Source organism: Salvia splendens, chromosome 7 (genome assembly GCF_004379255.2).
Source record: "Salvia splendens isolate huo1 chromosome 7, SspV2, whole genome shotgun sequence".
NCBI lineage: Eukaryota > Viridiplantae > Streptophyta > Magnoliopsida > Lamiales > Lamiaceae > Salvia > Salvia splendens.
In genome coordinates, this window is record NC_056038.1 from 8,209,720 (window position 1) to 8,224,275 (window position 14,556).

General features: G+C 40.3%; 1 protein-coding gene and 1 pseudogene across 1 annotated transcript; both read left to right on the plus strand.

Moving 5' to 3' along the window:
* The first annotated feature begins 1,620 nt into the window (after positions 1–1,620).
* Positions 1,621–4,924, plus strand: LOC121811248 (annotated as a pseudogene).
* A 1,240-nt stretch (positions 4,925–6,164) lies between these two features.
* Positions 6,165–8,852, plus strand: LOC121811249 (adenylate kinase isoenzyme 6 homolog). The gene is made up of 3 exons (XM_042212068.1): positions 6,165–6,453; positions 8,201–8,346; positions 8,426–8,852. Exons 1-3 carry the CDS (start codon positions 6,244–6,246, stop codon positions 8,610–8,612), a joined length of 543 nt encoding a protein of 180 aa, XP_042068002.1. The 5' UTR covers positions 6,165–6,243; the 3' UTR covers positions 8,613–8,852.
* Positions 8,853–14,556: the final 5,704 nt, after the last annotated feature.

Genomic DNA, 14,556 nt, shown 5'->3' on the forward strand with positions numbered 1-14,556 from the left:
AGAGAGAGAATAAGATAGAGAAGAATCTTATTTACATTATTCTCTATCTTCCTTTATTATTTTTCTACCTTAACTATTTATTATCATTTTTATAAAACTAGTGCAGAAAAGTAAATGTGACACAATTAATGCGGGACGGAGATAATATGTTTAAGGTAACAATTCAAACCATCCAATAATTTCTTAAAAGTTTGTTTATTTAAACACCCGTGGTTTTTTGGTTAAGAGCATCCACTAAGCTGTCCCCCCACCGTCCCTTAAACTACTATTTGAGCGCCCCACTATACTTCATTCCTCCATCCCATAACTAAGGGACGGAACATGCAACGCTCCGTCCCTTATTCCGTCCCTTAAATTACTATTCATTAAATTTCATTTTTTTTCCCAACTCAATTCAATTAAAACAAACACACTTTATTAAAATTAAAACAACATTAAAATTCAAAAAAATAGAAAATGGACATAATTAAAATCCTAAAAAAATAAAAATGACATAATTTAATTTTCTCCGCCAAAGTTTTTCCAAATGTGCTCAATTAGATCCTCTTGGGGTTGGGCGTGGGCGTTAGAGTCGTGTGTCCTTGCCCGAATAGACAACCGTTCTTGTATTGACGGATGCGCTCCACTTCGCGGCGGACTATTTGCGGTTGAGCTTCCGGGGGATTCAGGGTCAAACCAATTTCCCGCCTCGGGTCCTTCGTCTTGGACAATCATGTTGTGCAAGATTATGCACGTATACATGATGTCGACCATGCTCTCCATGAACCACGAACGAGCCGGGGCTTTGATGATGTTGAAGCGCGCTTGGAGAACCCCGAACGCCCTCTCCACATCCTTGCGAGCAGCCTTCTGCTTCTGCGCAAAAAGAGCCTGCTTTGGGTTCGCAGGCCTGTTGCACGTCTTCACGAAGGTCGGCCACTTCGGGTAGATGCCGTCGGCGAGATAGTACCCCATTTTATACAGCCGGTTGCGATGGATGTATGTCCGGGAGTGTCGTGGAGGCGGCGCGGCTTCCTCCGCCTCTCGGCGTCGATCTTTTTCAAGTGATTGTTCCATTAGTTGACGCATTTGCTCAAAAGGATCCATTTGTTTGAGTTAATTTAAGATGAAATTGGAGTGGTTATAGAGATGATTTGAGAGGAATAGATGTGTGTTTGTGTGTGAAATGAGTATGAAATAGGATTATTTATAGAGTAAATAAATAAAATAAATAAAAATAAAAAGAAAATAAAAATTTAACGGTAACATTACCGTTTAAAAAATAATTTTTTTTATTAAAATTCGATTTTTTTATAAAAAAACGAATTATTGCGTCATTCGTGACGATGCCCACTCGCGGGCCAACGAGTGGGCGTCACGCATGCATCGGGGGCGCGACACGTCGCCCGGGCGCGTGACGGGACTGCGCGTCCCTGGTCTCGCGGCTACGGGCTACGGGACGGGACAAACGTTGCAACGCGTCCCGCGGCGGAACCGTCCCTCCGGGACGGAACGCGGGACGCGTAGTGGATGCTCTAACTATCTAAGTATTCTCGTACATGTGACGCCATTCAAATTTTTAAAAATCGAAATAAAAATAAAATCGTACTATATGTAACGGAACTGTCACGCCGTTCAGTTTCAAACTAATCTCACCCTTCAGCATCAGTCCGTCGCAGGCAATACATACACGTGACGTGACGCCATCAGTATTTACGAAATTGCCCCGCCGTCAGAGGCGGTGTTCCAACGGTCACCCCGCCCGCACAAACCGTCATCCACCACACACCATGACCACCAACTCCTCTTCCTCTCCCACCACCGCCGATTCCGCTGCAGAGCCCGCGAAAATCCCCATCGACATCATCAGCGAAGAGGAAATGGCTCTCATCGAAGCTGCCCTGGCCGCCGCCACCGCCATACCTGCTTCTCACCTCCACAGAAATTCGAAATCACTCCGCTCCATCACACTCTTGTCCAAGCGCGGAATATCCGCTTGCACGTCTACCGGCCCGCCCGACATCGAGGATTCGGGCCGGGCCGCCTGCGGGTCCAGGCCTCAGAAGAATAAGAGGAACGTAGTGCTTGAGTCATTTCTGAATCGATTCCGAAAGGGCAGAGGCTTGTCCGTCACCGATCTTACCGGCACGGTATCCTAGCTTTCCCCAATTCCTTATAAGCAGTATTTTCTGGTTTTTGCCTAAAAATTGATTTTGAAATTTCATGGATTGTGAGAAGGGTTTTGCGAGTGCTGACTTCGTGAATTGCAGTATCTAAGGTTCACTAATTACTAGTACTATAATCAATTAATCATAAGCAGAGTACTTCCACATGTGCAAATATTTGTCATGTTGATACATTTTTGTTTTTTGTGTTTGATTCAGGAATGGTGTGAAAAACAGACGGAGTTTATTCTACTCTTTGGTAAACCGAAAAGGACGAAAGCAATGAAAGCAGGCAGTGCGCGGCATGTAGTACTTGAAGAAGAGGTATGTTTCAAATGCATGTACTCCTTATTTATGTGATATGTGAAATGTGAAATGTGAAATGTGCAATGTGAAATGTATTTGACTACTTTTCAAATGATTTTTCTCCCATCCCATGGAAACTGTATGCACCTTGCATTTTCTTTTCTGTGGGCGATATGTGAATATGCTCCACTGTTTGAGTGTTTGTTAGATGCTTAATTTTAATACTTGTGAATTTTGACAATTATCTTTGCAAATATATCAGGTAGGAAACAGTAGTAGTGTGTTTATGCAACTTCTCTTGTATGATTGCTGGTAGGATGAGGATATATGACCTTTCTTATGAATGTGGGCAGGTAATTAAAAGGGTGAAAGTTCAGGTTGAAAGTGCTGAAGATGCGTGGGCTCTTAAATTTATGAATTTCATTGTAGGTAGCAATCAACTATTGTTTGATGGATTAACACGCGAGTTACCTTTGTAAGTTTTTGTATAGTAGTATTTCTTACTTTCATTTGTGATTACGCATGTGTCATTCTGTTCTATTAGACAATGATAGAGATGAATGTTTTTGGCCATGGGCTGTTTGTCTCATTTTGGTCAGAACTTTGCCACCTTCATCATCCAGTGTTTTCCTTATCTGCATAAAAGATAGAGTAGTGTTTTACCAAATGAGAAAGTTTTACTTACCCGAATCCCCTGCCATGTGATGTGTAGCGGATTGTTATAACCTTTTTCTAATTCTTTTTGCACTTGGTTTGAAGATTGTTATGTGGACATATTTGCTTATCTTGTTAATGTGCAAAAATGGAGTATTTAAAATGCTGATTATATATGGAGAATATGAGTTGTTTATGTTGACTATCTTGTGCATTTTTACTTGATGCATTGCCCTTTCAGAGTATGCTTTGTAGAAGGTGTATGGATGGTGGGGATAATTGATGAACTTCGGATGCCTGTATCCGAGTCCACAAGATTTCCAGTATTAGTTGACACCAAAACTCGTGTCCGGCCGACCCTTCCAGGTGAACCACAAAAAAGAAATGGAAGGTAGAGGCTACTCACAATTGATTAAACAGCTCCCTTTTACTTTCTCCTCCTCTGAGTCATCTAGTCAAAATCTTTGTGGCAGGTTTCAACTTATGTGCTACAAGTATATGTGGGACACTTAGTTGCAGACGAATTTCCAACCAAAAAGTTCTTTGATTTCTTTTCATTGAATCCCAATCATATTTTATCTCCTGAAATTAGAGATAATACAACCAAATCAGGCTTTCCGTCAGAGGTAAATGGTTTCTTCCCAACTACAGCATTCACTGTGACTTTTGCATATGGAAATTTTGACAAATGAATCTAACAGATATTATGAAGCATAAGCTTCCAATCACACCATAAGAGTACTGGAGGTTTCTTGTTTCTCTTCAGTACAGAAACTGAACTTTCTCATAAGTAATACCAGTTGTGGTGTACTGTCGCTTGAAACATACCTGATTATATTGCTGGGATGCAATTCAAGATACATTGATTGATTGGGACATCAGCTAGTGATTGTGAGCGAAGAAAATGAAAGTCAAGTTGTTTGAGCGTGAGAGGCAGGGTGTACAGTAAAATCTTAATTATAATATTTACAAAAATAAGCTAAAACAAAACAGTAATAACTGAAAATTTGGTTTTTGCTTTTTATATGACATTCATGTTGTTGCTCTTCATGCAGACTCTGAGTGATGTGGTACGGTATTTTGGAAATAGTTGTAGGTCGCTGCCTATGGCTCATGACCAGCTATTGTTGAGGTGAGCTTGCTTTAACTTTGTAGTTATTCGTCTTTCTGCTTTGTAGCTATTAAATCTGTTATCAACATTTTCTTCATGCATACTTCTGTTGCCTGTATTTTAGTTTAGAGTTCCCATCGCATAGACCGTTACAAGGAGGGTTTTTCCTTAAACAGGTATGAGTTGCAGGAGGATCATTCCTTATTAGGAGAAGATGAATTCATGTATGACCCTGATTTGGTCAAAGATCAAATTAAGTCATGTCTCGAGTTTTGGCTGGGCAACAGAGAAGCCAGTTACCCTCCGATGGAGGAGCTCTGGAAGTGCAAGTTCTGCAAGTTCGCCTCTGTATGTCCAATTAACTCGGACCCAGATGATTCTCCAATTAAAAAGGGTGAAGATAATTCCTTCGCCCGATCTGACACCTAAGTAAGCCATTCTTGATACTTGGTAAAGAAAATGAGCGGTTTGATAATCTCCTTGATTCTTGCTGGGGCTGTTACTATTGATTTCTCCCATTAGGAGGATTTAATAAGTGGTTTAATTTTAATGAGCAGTTTAATACTGTTGTAAGTTCATTGTTATTGTTTATTGTAACATAGGGTCAAATGTCAAATAGGAAGTTGTGATATTGTATTTAAATTTACTGCTGCATTGTAAAAATGCACCTGAAACTGTCCCATAAATGAAAGAGAAAATACATTTTATCCTCTGTTCTTTTCTTGTCTTTTAGATATAGTACATGTGGATTGCCCAGAGTTACATTCAATTTTTGATAAAACATGAAAATCAACACGAATACACGTGAAGTTAATGAGTTTGGGTCCTTATTAAGTAGACCCAATAAATACCTGATGATTTTTGGTCGAACTTAGGGTTGGGCGGGGTTAAGAATAAAATTATTATTTTATTAATTATAAAGTATTATATTAATTTTTATTAAAAAAATTAGATTTAAATTGTGATAAGTTTTAATCATGTTATGTTTAGATCGTTAGAGAATCTACAATAGGGGCGGACATCTCGGCGGACAAGCCCAAGGACATCCTTAAAACACCTCGTGCCACGTCATAAGGACATCCCACTGTACTGTCATGTCACTAGGACATCCCACTGTACAATAGCGGACAAGCACTAGGACATCGTGGCGGACAAGCACAATAATAAAAATTCACAAATTCATAAATACGGAATTAAAAATTCGACACGAATACGGAGAAAATGCAACCATTCTATTTTTAAAAAAACATACATATTTAAATTTAAAAAAATACATAGTTTAACACCAAAAAAAACCATCACAAATACAGAATTTAAAATTCAATACGAATACGAATGGAGAAAGTGCAACAATAATTTCATTAAATAAAAAAATTAACATAGTACAATTATAAAAAAATGATTCAAACAAAATACATTAGTATGCTTTGAATTTGTATAGTTTGCCGCTTGCCGAACGGGGTCTCGCTGATATGTTTTTGCATGATAATGTTTTTGTTCTAGGCCTTCATTTTCGATGATCATGTTGTGCATGATAATACATGTGTTAGTCGGTCTCTCGTCAGTGGTGCAAATAAAATGAAGTGCAACGAGCCGTATATATAGAGTTTTGAAAAAAAAATCAAAATTGCTCCCGTCCTCCGGGACGTCCGTTGACTCACCACAATAGCGGACAAGAGGACGGACGACCCGACGAACGTCCGCGCATGACTGCGGACGACCTCTCGTCCGTCAGGGACGTCTGTCATGCGCTCGTCCACCCAATAGTGGACGTCACCAACGGACAAGCCGCTCGCCGGTTGGACGTCCGTCAAGACGTCCGCTATTGTGGATGCTCTTATAGCGTGTGCCAACTGTCAAGCTAAATTGTATAGTACTCCACTTACTATTTATGGAGGATTAGGATTTTGTCGAGTCGGATAAAAAGCGTGTTGGCTAATTAAAGAAGAAACCCGCGTACTAAAACACAGCGAGAAAACAAAAACCCTTGTCGGCCCAACCACACCAAGTCCTAAATCTCGAGCAGGAATGGCACAGAATGGCGGCGCTAGGACGAAACGAGAGAGGCCAAACATACTCATAACTGGCACGCCGGGGACTGGCAAAACGACGACGTCGGCTGCCCTCGCCGAGGCTGCCAATCTCCGCCACATCAACGTTGGTGATTTGGTCAAGGAGAAGAGCCTCCACGACGGCTGGGACGACGAGTTCGAGTGCTATCTCCTCAACGAAGACCTCGTAAGCCAACTAATCTTCACTCAATCGATGTTTGTTAACACTTTATTAGCGTAAAATCAACAAAAACTATAGATTGGAGCATTCCTAGATATTCTCTAAGGAATACTTATTAGATTAAAACATCGGAATACTTTTTTTCTTGATGAAATCATCATTACATTCCATCAATCAATTCGAATTACCCGAAATATTTGTAGACGTGATGATGAGTGGTAAATTCCATCAATCACTTGATTGAATTAGGGTTTAGGGTTTAGGGTTTAGGGTTTAGTTCTTTTGCCCGAAATCTTCGCAAAGTTCTTACTTTTGTATGGAAATAGTGTTAGTTCTTTTCTGATTACATAAGCACAGGCCTATTTGTTGGCTAAATTCCGCGAATGTACGTCATGAGAGATGATATCCGCCATTTGTACTCGGAAAAAAAACATTTCCAGTGATGGGAAAGACGCGTGAGGCTCTCTCGTCTTTGATAAGCCAAACATGCGATAGGCTCTTGCGTGTATACAAAACACGCATCAAGCTCATGCGTGTTTGAAAACACCCGATCGGGTGAATTTCCAGTTTCAAAACACCCGGCCGGGTGAAATATTTAAGACAGGAGGAGTCCAGAGAGAACACCCGGTCGGGTGATTTTAACTTTCAAATCACCCGGCCGGGTGAAATTCGTGTTTCAAGTATGTATAATAACAAAAATTTTATCATGATAAAGAGATTAACATAATCAAATAGTGCACGAATTTACCTAGATCCCAAACTTGAAACTTTATGTTGTTATACTGCACTGTTTCCACATTGAACCCAATTGCTGCAACAACAAAAAAACGAATAATGTCAAATTACAATAAGTTTATTTCTTCTCTCCCATAAAGTGGACAATTACGCTTATCATCTCTACTAATCCATCAAGCGACAGTCCATAAAGCAAAATTGTGAAGTCCAGACACCACATCGACTACAAAGCCAATTTGAGACCAGAAAAGAGCTTTGGCTAGAACACTATCCATAAACTACATGACTTATCTATTAACACCGATAGCAGTTTAAAATAAAGCAATATGATCAATTATCCAATTATTACACAATGCTCCTATCATTGTAGATTCAATGAACAAAAAGAATTGCGTGTTTTGAAACACGAATTTCACCCGGCCGGGTGATTTGAAAGTTAAAATCACCCGACCGGGTGATCTCTCTGGACTCCTCCTGTCTTAAATATTTCACCTGGCCGGGTGTTTTGAAACTGGAAATTCACCCGATCGGGTGTTTTCAAACACACATGAGTTTGATGCGTGTTTTGTATACACGCAAGAGGCTATCGCGTGTTTGGTTTATCAAAGACGCGAGAGCCTCACGCGTCTTTCCCATCACTGGAAATGTTTTTTTTTTTCGGGTACAAATGGCGGATATCATCTCCCATGACGTACATCGTGGAAATTAGCCCCTATTTGTTGCCTCGCAGTATGTTGCTCAGTGGAAATAGGCTTCTTTTCTGATTATATGGACATAATGTTTTCTCATTCATTGTATTTGCACTAGTGTTACTTTCACTCAGGAAATCACTGTACATTTTATTTTCTTAACATTCCAGAATTTATTCAGTGATTTTACAAACACGCAAGCTTTTTGATGATCGAATTCTGTTTGATACTCTGCTGTAGTCTAGTATCACATCTGGTAAAGTGTTTGTATCCGAAAGGAATTGATTTTGTTCCCACATTTAAGATATTGGAACACATGTCCTTGGCAGGTATGCGATGAACTAGAAGATGTGATGGAACAAGGTGGAAACATTGTAGATCACCATGGTTGCGATTTCTTTCCTGAACGTTGGTTTGATCGTGTTGTGGTGCTTCAAACTGATAATTCCGTGTTGTATGATCGGCTAGCGAAGAGGTGATTTGCTTCTCTGTCTATGTGATATTCTTTTCTCTCATTATTTGTTTATACTAAGCTCTTAATTTGGTAATGGTAGGGGCTATACAGGGAAAAAACTCTCAAACAACGTTGAGTGTGAGATCTTTCAGGTTCTGTTGGAGGAGGCCAAAGACAGTTATTCAGAAGATATTGTGGTGGCACTTGGGAGCGACTGCGTCGAAGATATAGATAGAAATGTTTCTACTATAACCGATTGGGTAAGAAATTGGAGCTCCTTGCCTTGATTTTATGCAATTGTCTTGGAAATATACAACTTTAATTTCCTTGCTGTTGCACTTTGTAATTTAGTTGTTTCAGTGAAATCACTTGATACAAATTTTGATCCATCTACAGCTGTATCTTTTCTTAGTTATATTTCAGTTTCGGACCATAGCTGTGCATCTTACGGATTGTAGAACATGGCATCGATTAACAAGTTTGTGTTTTTGTTTAAATAAATTCAGATAGATGTAATAGTTTTGCCATTGCAGACTGAAATTACTCTACCTTGCCATGCCCTCATAAAGATTGTAGAAGCAACACTTGATAAACTAGTTATCAGGTTTAACTGTTCCAAGAGACCTGAATACAGCTAATGTCATTATTACTGGATTAATAGCATGTTGGGGCACTCTTAACAGATTTGATTCAGTCCCTGCGGGAGAAGGCTGATGAAACAAACCAATAAGTAGAAATATGAAAGAAAGTATGAGTAAATAGAAAATTGACCAGATTCCTTAAGAAAAGAAAAAATTCAAAGTCAGCAGAGCCCTGAGAATGAACTTGATGGTAGCATGCAATCAGCACAGCAGCCCTCTTAGGAGCAGAAGATAACTCTTCACATTTGAGTTCAGTGTTGCTATCAGCTTTGGGTTTTAATATTCATGCAAATACAAAGTTTCAAAACTATTATTGGTGCTGAATCTCCGGAAAGAGTTCCAAGAACAAGAATTTATCGAGCCAATAAGAGTTCCAAGGACATGGATATTGTTTCATGATACTAGTACATAACAAGGAGCAATCAGCAATGCATTATTAGCTCTTTTATAAAACTAAAACTAATTCTTACCTGGAAAGAAAACCATAAATCCGTTTCCTTGAAAATAAAACTCTCCCAACCTCCTCATCTTGACCTCCCTCAATCATCTTCAACTCTAATGAAATAAACTACCAGCAGATCCAATCAAAGCTTAGCATATTGCTCAAGGAATAGCTCTGCTTTGCTAGGATATGTGGATCATGGAACTTGTTTCTCCTAAGTATTTATACAGTCCTTAATAACATGGGCAAAAACAACAAAATCATATATAGTTTTCTGCAAGACATTACATTCATACAGCATCTTGCCGACCTGTCTTAATTTGCCAAAGATTGGCCAAGCAATAGTGTTAGGATTCACACACAAGGCTCACACACACTAGAGTATATCACACACACTCTCAGCAATATGAAATACTCAGACACTTTATGCAGAAACACACACTAACACTTTAGTATTGAAAGTAGGCGATTTCTTGGAGAAATTGGAATCTCTTTATTGAATGAATACACTCTAACTACATACAATCGAGTTTGAGCTATTTAAAGCTCTTACAACTGAACTGCTACTAACTGACTATCAATCAGAATCAAGAAAACTAGAAAGCTAACTGTTACATTTAACAAACTAACTGCTATTCCAACGGCTAGTTTCTCTAGGCTTCTTCTTTTCTTCATGAGCCTCTAACTTTACTTCTTTCTTCCTTTCTTGTAACTGAATGAGCACTCCCTTTTCTTACAATTCTCCACCTGAGAGCTCACTTCAGTTCTTACAACAAACATTGATCAATTTCTTGCAATGATCAAACTTATCTCTACTTAGAGATTTAGTTAGCATATCTGCCGGATTGTGCAAGGTGTTAATCTTAATCACCTTCACCCTTCCCCTTTCAATCTCATCTCTAATAAAATGTAGTCTAATGTCTATGTGCTTGCTCCTCTCATGGAAAAACTGATGTTTAGCCAAGCACATAGCTGAGCTACTGTCACAATGAACCACCATAGCCTTTTGGTCAAAACCAAAATCAGAGATCACCCCTTGGATCCAAAAACTCTCCTGTACAGCTGCAGTAAGAGCTATATATTCAGATTCTGTTGTTGAAAGAGCAACAACACTTTGTAGACCTGACTTCCAGCTAATCACAGTTCCAAACATGGTAAACAAATAGCCTGTTTGGGACTTCCTGTTGTCCAGGTTTGCAGCATAGTCTGCATCACAATAACCCTGCACAACCTGATAAGATTCACCTTTCCAGCCAGTGAAAACCAACCCCCAATCACTGGTGTGTCTCATGTATCTCAGAATCTACCTGAGAGCATTCCAATGCTCCTTCCCTGGGTCAGCCATGTATCTGCTAGTTACTGAGATAGCATGTGCAAGATCTGGTCTTGTACAGATCATAGTATACATAACACTTCCAACCACACTAGCATAAGGGATAGACTCCATCTCCTCAGCCTCTTGCTTAGTTTTAGGAGCCTGGTCCTTAGATAGCCTAAAGCTTTGGGATAATGGAGTTGATGCAGACTTGGCATTCTCCATCTTGAATTTCTGCAAAACTTTTTCAATATAATCAGTTTGCAGCATCCATAGCTTCTTGCAGCCTCTGTCTCTCTGAATATTTATACCTAAGATCTTCCTTGCTTCTCCTAGATCCCTCATTTCAAAGCTAGACTTCAAATCTTCCTTAACTTTCTGAATTTCTGCCATAGAAGGCCCTGCAAGTAGTATATCATCCACATAGAGTAATAGGTAGGCAATATGAGTCCTGCCTGCCTTATTTATGTAAATGCAATCATCAAACTCTGACTTGGTGAAGCCAATCCTCTTCATCTGTGCATCAAACTTTTTATTCCACTGTCTAGGTCTTTGCTTAAGCCCATAAAGACTCTTCTGTAACAGGCATACCTTGCTTTCTTCTCCAATCTTCACATAACCCTCTGGTTGTTCCATGAAGATAGTCTCTTCTAGGTCTTCATTTAGGAAAGCAGTCTTCACATCAAGCTGTTGTAGTTCCCAATTTAGCTGGTTCACCATTGCCAACAAGATCCTAATTGAAGTGTGCTTAACAATTGGAGCAAACACTTCATTAAAATCAATTCCTTCTTGCTGTGTAAAACCCCTAGCCACCAGCCTTGCCTTGAATCTGATTCTGTCCTTGTCAGTGGTCTCAATCTTCTTTTTAAACAACCACTTACAACTTACCAGCCTCCTTTCCTTACCATCTGTAATCAGCTTGGATTTGTCCCCATTCATGGCTTCAATCCACCTTTCTCTGTCTTTACTCTCCATGGCTTCTTTATAAGTGAGAGGGTCTGTACCATCAATACTCTCTACAGCACATAGAGCATAGTAGACCACATCAGAGAATTTTTCAGGTGGCCTTGCATTTCTTCTGCCCCTATCCCTTGCAATTTGGTATTCTCTGGTAGAATCTGATGTAGGCTCATCATTCTTCCTGCCCTGAGCTGGAGCCTTATCTTTCTCTGGATCAGACTCACTTCCTGAGTCAGTAGCTCCACCTGCTCCTAGGCCAAGTCCCATAAGCTCCACCCTGAAGAAATCACTCTCAGCTTCACTGGAGTCCAGCCCTTCTTTCAAGTAGGGCATCTGATCCTCCAAGAACACCACATCCCTGCTCACCACCACCTTCTGCTTGCCAAGCTCAACACACCAGAGCCTATACCCCTTAACTCCCCTATGATATCCCAGTAATATACATTTCAGAGCCCTAGCTTCAAGCTTGCTTTGCCTAGTATGAGCATAGGCTGCACACCCAAACACCTTGTACTTTGAGTAATCACTATGATCTCCATGCCACATGTAATCAGGAGTCTCAGATTTAAGGGCAGTAGATGAACATTTATTGATGAGATAGGCTGCTGTATACACAGCCTCACCCCAAAATCTGCTGCTCAGACCAGAACCGAGTAGTAAGCACCTTACCCTCTCTAGGATAGTCCTATTCATCCTCTCCACAACTCCATTTGAGGATTACCAGGAACAGTCCTGTGCCTTTTCATACCCTTCTCTAAACATATCAAATTCAGCAGATAAGAATTCTAAGCCATTGTCAGTTCTCAAGCATTTAACACTCTTTCCCTTCTCTAGCTCCACCTCCTTACACCATATCTTGAACTTTGTGAGTGTTTCTGACTTTTCTTTAAGGATATACACCCACAGCTTTCTAGTATAGTCATCAATGATAGCTAGATAATACTTTCCTCCACCAATTGAACACACAAGTGAAGACCCCCAAAGATCACTGTGTATATAGTCTAAAGGGGCAGTAGAAGAGTGAATACCTGTAGGATAGGATGCCTTCTTTGCTTTTCCAAGTATACACTGCTCACAGGGGTCCATCTTGTTGAAATCTCCAGAGATTAGGCCTTTCTTGATGAGTTCTTTCATGCTTCCTTCTGCTGGATGTCCCAGCCTCTTGTGCCATAGCATTAGGGAGTCCTCTGACACTGCATTGCTCTCCCCATATACAGCCTTGGCATTTAGATAGTAGAGAATATGCTCTCTTTCTGCCTCCATCATCTCTGCATCCCCAGATTTCACAAGCAACTTTCCTTGACTCATTAGTATAGTGAATCCCTTCTGCTCCAACATTCCCAATGAGATGAGGTTCCTCTTCACTTCAGGAATATACCTCACTCCAGTCAGGATCTTTATAGAGCCATCTTGTAGGCTTAGCTTTACCTTCTCTATCCCTCTTATCTGACAGACATGGTTGTTACCCAGCACCACAGTACCTGATGCTTCTTGAAGGTCATGAAACCAGCTTCTATTGGGGCACATATGGAAGCTGCACCCCGAGTCCATAATCCACCTGTGACTGACCCCATTGTCACTGATATTCATGAGTTGTGCTGGGGGGTCAGTACTCTCCACACTATCAGAAGTGTTGTGGCCCTCAGTAGCTAGCTTTCTCTTCCATGCATGGCAATCCTTCTTCAAATGCTCGGGTTTCTTGCACCAATAACATGCTCTGGTTTCTTTCTGAGCATCAGAGCTTGAGGGTTTTGAGCCCTCAAATTTCTTCTTAAAATTCTGCTTCTTGAACTTCTTAACATTCAAGGCCTCTGCAGCTTGAACATTGGAGCCTGCAGAGCCTCTACTGGTAGTCTTCTGGAGTTCTTTGGCCATCAAGGCTGAGTAGACTTCTGCATAGGTAATAGGCTTATCTCTTCCATAGATAATTGCATCACTCAATTGGTCATAAGAGCTAGGCAAAACATTTAATGTGAGAATAGCCTTGTCTTCATCTGAAACCTTGACATCCAGTGAGCCCAGATCATCAATGATCTTGTTGAATTCTTCTAACTGCTCTATGATAGATTTCTCCCCAGAAAAACTATAGGCATAAAGCCTCTTCTTGAGATAGAGCCGGTTAGCCAAAGATTTGGCCAAGTAAACTTCATCCAACTTGTCCAAGATCTCCACTGCAGTCTTGGCCTCTTGAACATCATCCCTCAAGACTTTGTCTCCAAGGCACAAAATCACTGCGGAGTGTGCCTTGAGCTGCATCTCCTCCATCTTTGTCTGTGCTTTATCATCAAGCACTGGAGCCTTTCCCTTCTCATCAGGTTTTGAAAGGACTGCAGCCAAGCCTTGTTGTATCAAAACCGCCTTCATCTTCATCTTCCACAGGCCATAATCATTCTTGCCTGTGAATTTTTCTGCATCGAGCCTTGCTGCCATCTCTGAAACCGTTTGATCTTCTGCAAATCAGCTTCAATCTTCCCACATACGGCACCACTTGTTAGGATTCACACACGAGGCTCACACACACTCTCAGCAATATGAAATACTCACACACTTTATGCAGAAACACACACTAACACTTTAGTATTGAAAGTAGGCGATTTCTTGGAGAAATTGGAATCTCTTTATTGAATGAATACACTCTAACTACATACAATCGAGTTTGAGCTATTTAAAGCTCTTACAACTGAGTAGCAACTGCTACTGACTGACTATCAATCAGAATCAAGAAAACAAGAAAGCTAACTGTTACATTTAACAAACTAACTGCTATTCCAATGGCTAATTTCTCTAGGCTTCTTTTCTTCATCAGCCTCTAACTTTACTTCTTTCTTCCTTTCTTGTAACTGAATGAGCACTCCCTTTTCTTACAAATAGTT